Genomic DNA, 6,280 nt, shown 5'->3' on the forward strand with positions numbered 1-6,280 from the left:
GCACGTGGAGGGGCCGGGCCGGGCTCTCGGCAACCCGCGCCCGGCGCCGGGAGGGAGGGGCTGGAGACGCCCGGGCTTAGGAGGGGCGAGGGGCTACCGAGCCGTCTAAACCGGGCTTCTCCGTCCCAGTCCGTCAGGAGCAGCCCCCCTCTGCCCCTCTGGAGGAGCAAGCGACTCAGACGGGCCTGGGGAGGCCCCTCTGCCCCGTCTGGGGTGAGAAGCAAAGCTGGGTGGGTTCCAAGGGGGATTCTGGGCCTTCTCTCTCATCTGCCCCCTTTTTCCTTTCCCCAGGGAGGAGCACCTGGAGCAACCAGGCCTGCGGGGTGTGAGAGGGTGGAGGTAGGGAGGGGACGGGAAGGGTGAGGCCCGAGGGAAGGGAGCTCTAGGTGCTAGGGAGGCCACTCCTGGGAGGCGGGCGGGGGGGAGCAGAGGTCGCTTTTCCCTGGCTGGGCCCAAGGAGAAACCCGAGTAGCCCGTGACGTCTCTCCGCCTTGGGGGAGAGGCCTGCCGGGACTCTGCGTTCTCTATAGGGTTTGGGAGAGGATAGAACAGAGGGTAGGGTGAGCACAGGGTGGATGGGCAGTGTGAGAGACGGCGTCCGAGGAGAGGGCCATGCTTAGGAAACGGAGTGTGCGGGAGAGGCAGTACCAGGATGAAGGATCATTTGGGAGGCAGAGGCGGTGCCCAGGAAGCGGGGGCAGTGTGAGAAAGAAGCCAGCACTCTGAAGGAAGGTGCAGTGTGAGGGAAGAGCTGGTATTCAATGGAGAGGACAGTGTTAGGATGAAGGGGGCACGCAGATCAGTGTCCAGAAGGAGAAGGCAGTGGAGGAGAAATGGGCAGTACTAAGCTGAGAGGGGGTAATGCTCGGGGAGGACAGGCTGAAGGGGCGGTGTGGGGGAAGAGATCAGGGCCCGAAGGAAGAGGGCAGTGGTGGAGGTGCAGTAGGGGGCAATATAGGCTTTCCTCTTGTGACATCATGGCAAATTCCCAAACTGGTCGGCCCCGGCTCGGGTGACGTCCAGAAGGGCCGAGCCGGCCCCGGCCGGCCCCGGGAGCCTCGGTGCTGGCTGGAGGGGCTGGGCACAACGCCCGGCCGGGCCAGCTCTCTGGGGGCGGGATTCTGCTCCATCTGCCCTCGGTGCAGACTGTGCCCTCTACAGGCGTGCGGCCCGGCAGGGTAGGTCTAGGACCCAGCTTCTCTGGGACAAGGATCAAGGTCCCTGGCTGGGTTAGGCTCCCACGCATTCCAGTCTTCCGGACCCGGACTCCGAAGAGGGCGCAGTAGAGTCCCAACCAAGCGCCAGAACATGCGCCCCCACCGCAGGAGGTTGGACCTATTGTTTCTCCGCCCTGGGCGGAGTCGCCTGAATCTGAGACCCGCCCTCAATGCCAAATCCTCTCGGAAGCAATCTTTCGGGGCGGAAGTTAAGAAGCCCCGAGAGGAAGGCGGCGACGGAAGTTGTCGCATTTCTGCTTGTTTGTGCGCTTGCGCCATTCTTTTTGCTGCCGGCCGACAGGCGCTGCCTTTCCTCCTCTCTACTTTTCTCCACGCGAGGGGGTGTGCGTCCCGTCCTGCTGCTCTCGTGGCCCCCTCGAGATGGCGGGTATCCTCTTTGAGGATATTTTCGATGTGAAGGATATTGACCCGGAGGGCAAGAAATTTGACCGAGGTAAGTAAGGTATACAGGGGAGGTTGAGGGGAAGAGGCTGAGTTTCTAGGAGACAATCCCCCATATCCACGCAACTCACGTGGCCTGCCCCTCCTGGCGAGTCCTGATGTCGGGACCTCCCTCCGGAAACATTTTGTGGATGAGAAAACGGAGACTCTCAAGTTCTCCCTGGCTTCACGCATGCCGTACCCGCTGCCTGGGTGGCCTTTTGTCGTGATGCTGACAAAAGCATCTTTATAATCGCTACCTACTCTGTTAGGGGTGTTCTGTGCATCTCTCACACACTTTGCCTTATTTATGCCTCTCAAGAGTCCTCAGGAAGTAGATGGTGCTTTCTCCATTTTGCTCTGAGAGGTTAAGTAGCCCACCCAAGGCTGCACAGCGAGTAATCTGATTTCAGACCCTATATTCTTGCATTCCCCTTAGAATCTTTAGCTCTTTGGGAAGTCCTTTCTGAATTTGACTTAACTGCTTGGTATGCATCTCTTTATTCTGTCATTGAGCAGTGTCTCTTTGCCTGGAAGCTGAGATATTTTTCAAGACACCAGTTCTTATACATCCTGATAATCCCCTCAGCGCAGTGCCTAGCATAGAAAGAGGACATCTTTCGATGAATGGAAAACTTGCCCAGAGTCAGGTTCTAAATCATTCAGGCAGGCCTAGAGCCTGGATATTATTTGCTGCCAGAGGATCTTTGATTCTCCTCTGGGTATTCTGTTCTCTTACCATAGTTTTTCTCCCCTTTTCCTTCTTCCATGTCTGGTTTTGCTTCAACCTGTGCTTTTATGAACGAAGGTAAGAGGCCAGTGGATGTAGACTGAGTTAGACTAAGTGGTCTGTTGGATACAATCCCAAATTAGAATCTGTAGGCTCTGTCCTGGGCCTGGCAATGACCTCTGTCACTCTTTTCCTGCTTCTCCCCAGTGTCTCGACTACATTGTGAGAGTGAATCTTTCAAGATGGATCTCATCTTAGATGTAAATATTCAGATTTACCCTGTAGACCTGGGTAAGTATTGGACACAGACAATAGCAAGAGGCTTTTTGCCCCATCAGCTATTCTTCATCCTCAGATGTTGCTGTTATTTTCAGGTGACAAGTTCCGGTTGGTCATAGCTAGTACCTTGTATGAAGATGGTACCCTTGATGATGGTGAATACAACCCCACTGATGATAGACCTTCCAGGTGAGGGAGCAAAGGGAGTACCTGAAATATACCTGGAGGGCTAAGTAGATGAGTGGTAGAGAAAGACCCTTATTTAATTCTTGAAATAAATGACAGTCAGCAGAATCTGAGTGGCCTTAAGGAAATTGCTGTACTTAATTCAAAGAATCAGATATTTATCAATAGCAGTCACTACATGGTTGAGAGTTGTGGCTTTTTGAAGTTTGAGGAAATGGCTTTGTGTAGGGAGGGAGGTTGGTGTGATAGAGTTTGGGGCTCCAGTGGGTTCACTTCTCAGCTCTGCCACTTAATTGGTTCAGTAACCTTCACCTCTTTCAGCCTCAGTTTCCTCATCAGTAAAATAGAGATGGTCATGTGTAGCTCACGGGGTTGCTATGAGGCCTAAATGACATCATGTTTGTAAGGTGTCTTTTATAGTAATGCTAGCGTTTAGTTAGCAGTTGCCATTTTTAAATGGAATCTCTTATATTGTTGATTACTATTAAGAATAACTTTGCAGCTGGGCTCAGTGGCTCAGCCTGTAATCCCACGCTTTGGGAGGCCGAGGTGAGTGAATTGCCTGAGCCCGTGGGTTCAAGACCCACCTGGGAAACTTGGCAAGACCTCATCTCTACAATAAACCAAAAAAATTAGCTGGGTGTGGTAGCGCATACTTGTAGTTCCAGCTACTTGGAACACTGAGGCGGAAAGATCACCGGAGCCCAGCAGGTCGAGGCTGCAGTGGCTGGGAGTGGCCACTGCACTACAGTCTGGGTGACAGAGTGAGACTCCAACTCAAAAATAAGTAAATAAATAACTTTGCCACTATTGTTCCACAGGGCTGACCAATTTGAGTATGTGATGTATGGGAAAGTATACAGGATCGAGGGAGACGAAACTTCTACTGAAGCAGCAACACGTCTGTAAGTTCCATAATCTTGTGAGAAGCCTATTTTCCCTCCATGTTCTGAGAATTTGGATCATGCTCCTGCTTCCCGTTATACATCCCTCTCCTAAAGCTCCTCAGACCTAGGAGGAGCTGGAAAGAAACTATTCTGGAAACAGTTTCCAGTCTGAAATGTAGGCTGCTGACTTAGCCCTTTGTCAGGACCAAATGAGAAACTGGTAATCTTGCTGTGGAAAGTGCAAAGGAGAGTTGCTTCCCCAGGAACTAAATGCAGTGTTAAGTTATTAAACTGCTAGGCTTGTATGTCTGTGTTTTGCTACACTGTAACCCAATCCCTAGTTCTTTGTTTTCCTTGCCTGTCTCTTTTTTCTTTTCTTTAAAATCTTATTAAAACAATATGTACCCTTTGTAAAATCTTTGTAAGAAATTTGAAAAGCAGAGAAGTAATGCGAAGAAGAAAAAAAAGTCACCTATAATTCCATACCCAGAGGGAACCTTTTGCATAGATATTTTTGAATAATGTCTACTTTTTTCTTTGAGACCATGTTGTTGATTATAATGCTTTCTTCTGCCTTTTTGCTTAATGTTATATAAAACATGTTTTCCATATCAATTTAAAGCTTTCCCTAAATGTTTAATTATGATTATGATTATGATTTTTTTTGAGTTGGAGAAGATGCACCCAGCCACTGCAGCCTCGACCTGCTGAGCTCCGGTGATTCTTCCGCCTCAGCCTTCCAAGTAGCTGGGACTATAGGCACGCGCTACCACACCCAGCTAATTTTTGATGTATTGTAGAGGTGAGGTCTCGCCAAGTTACCCAGGTGGATCTTGAGCCCGCGGGCTCAGGCAATCCACTTACCTATGCCTCCCAAAGCGCTGGGATTACAGACTGAGCCACCAAGCCTGGCCTAATTATTATTTTGAGTTGAAGTCTTATTCAGTTGCCTAAGCTGAAGTACAGTGGCATGCTCATGACCACTGCAGCCTCAACCTGCTGGGCTCAGGTAATCCTTCCACCTCAGCCTTCTAAGTAGCTGGAATTACAACTGCACACCACCATGCCTGACTAATTTTTTGATTTGTTGTAGAGATGAGGTCTCGCTAAGTTGCTCAGGCTGGTCTTGAACCTGTGGGCTTAGGCAGTCCTCTTGCCTCAGCCTCTCAAAGGGCTGGGATTACAGGCGTGAATCACCACATCCAGCCTTCCTAAATGTTTTAATAGCTGTGTAACATTTCAGTAGATGGATATACATTCATTTGGCAATTCCCCTAATTTTGGGCATGTGTGTGCTTTCCACCTTTCCCCTTGCAAAGAACACTGCCTTGCACCTATTTGTGCATTTGTCTTTGTCTGAATTCCAGTTCCCAATGACAAGACACTAGAAGGGTGCGTCTTCTCTTTCTTAGGCTGGGATGGAGAGCCGCTGAGTAGCGGCTGCTCCAGACTCACAGGCCTGGGACCTTCTGTTTCAGCTCTGCCTACGTGTCCTATGGGGGCCTGCTCATGAGGCTGCAAGGGGATGCCAACAACCTGCATGGCTTTGAGGTGGATTCCAGAGTTTATCTGCTGATGAAGAAACTGGCCTTCTGAACCTTGCCGAAAGCCAGCCTGGCTGCCTAATCACTCAGGTCATGGACATTGTTCAAGCCTGAGTAGCAGTTGATATTGTTCACCTGTTGAGGGTCTGGCTCTTTGTCCAATGTGAGTGCATCTTTAACCAGCCTGGACTCAAAGGGAAACTGACTTGCCTATGAAAGACCCAGTGGGAAAAGTTAAAATGCATAAGAAATTATTTTTTGTATATGATTTTTAAATTAAACTTTACTTTTTCAGACTGTTTTCCCCCTTTTAAAAAAAGTCATTTACGTTAAAAACTATTTTTTCCAATTTGTCTATGGTATATTTTTTCTGGCCTACAGCCAGATGATCATGTGTCAATACCGGATCTATTCCTGCCTTTTGGTATCTAGGTTCAAGGTTATCTCAGTCACCTGTCTGACTGTTCCCAACATTTATCCTCCAGTGTGGTTTTCTGTCTGGGAGAGTGTTGTGCTTCTGGCTCCTAAGGGTACCCCAGACCCGGAAGATACCACCCATTTGGCATAGAATTTTGAATTGACAAGGAGCCCTGCCCGTGTCCTTCCAACACTTTCAGTCTCTTAGGAAGTCAATTCACGTTGACTTAAATGAGTCACTCTTCATAGTCTGGAAATGTTCATCATTTTTATGGAAGCTTTGGATAGAAGCTTTTAGACATGAGCATGGGGCAAGACTTTGAAGAGAGTAGGAAGACAGAACTTTGTTATGGAAGCAGGTGGAAGAGTTGGCTCTCTGCTCTGCATTCCAGTGGTGACCGGGAAGGGAGGGTAAGTGATGGTGGTTCTTTTCCATGACACTGAATGGGGAACTGCTGCACAGACCAGTGAAGTGGACAGTGCAGCAATACCCTTGAGGTGGATATCCAGGGCCAGTGCCGGGACACTGCAGCAACCTGACTGTAATCACTAACTTATAAGAGGAGGGAAAAAAAAGTT

General features: G+C 49.5%; 2 protein-coding genes across 5 annotated transcripts in view; one reads left to right on the forward strand and one right to left on the reverse strand.

Moving 5' to 3' along the window:
• CLCN2 (chloride voltage-gated channel 2) overlaps positions 1 to 1,246 on the reverse strand; it is a 17,057-nt gene extending 15,811 nt beyond the window's left edge. The window contains exon 1 of the mRNA XM_008062783.2: positions 995 to 1,246. Within this exon, the coding sequence (XP_008060974.2) occupies positions 995 to 1,246 (252 nt within the window). The remainder of the gene's footprint in view (positions 1 to 994) is intronic.
• A 136-nt stretch (positions 1,247 to 1,382) lies between these two features.
• On the forward strand, positions 1,383 to 5,635 carry POLR2H (RNA polymerase II subunit H). 4 transcript variants are annotated; one of them, XM_008062786.2, is made up of 5 exons: positions 1,383 to 1,671; positions 2,596 to 2,679; positions 2,763 to 2,856; positions 3,675 to 3,758; positions 5,219 to 5,635. In XM_008062786.2, the coding sequence occupies exons 1-5, from the start codon at positions 1,599 to 1,601 to the stop codon at positions 5,334 to 5,336; spliced, it is 453 nt and encodes a 150-aa protein (XP_008060977.1). In that variant the 5' UTR covers positions 1,383 to 1,598; the 3' UTR covers positions 5,337 to 5,635. The 4 variants fall into 4 exon arrangements, with proteins under 4 accessions (XP_008060977.1, XP_021570530.1, XP_021570531.1 ...); XM_021714855.1 differs by having other exon boundaries at positions 1,502 to 1,680; XM_021714856.1 differs by lacking the exon at positions 3,675 to 3,758 and having other exon boundaries at positions 1,502 to 1,680; positions 5,219 to 5,585.
• The last annotated feature ends 645 nt before the right edge of the window (positions 5,636 to 6,280 follow it).

Source organism: Carlito syrichta, unplaced genomic scaffold (genome assembly GCF_000164805.1).
Source record: "Carlito syrichta isolate Samal-C Ts95f unplaced genomic scaffold, Tarsius_syrichta-2.0.1 Scaffold305827, whole genome shotgun sequence".
NCBI lineage: Eukaryota > Metazoa > Chordata > Mammalia > Primates > Tarsiidae > Carlito > Carlito syrichta.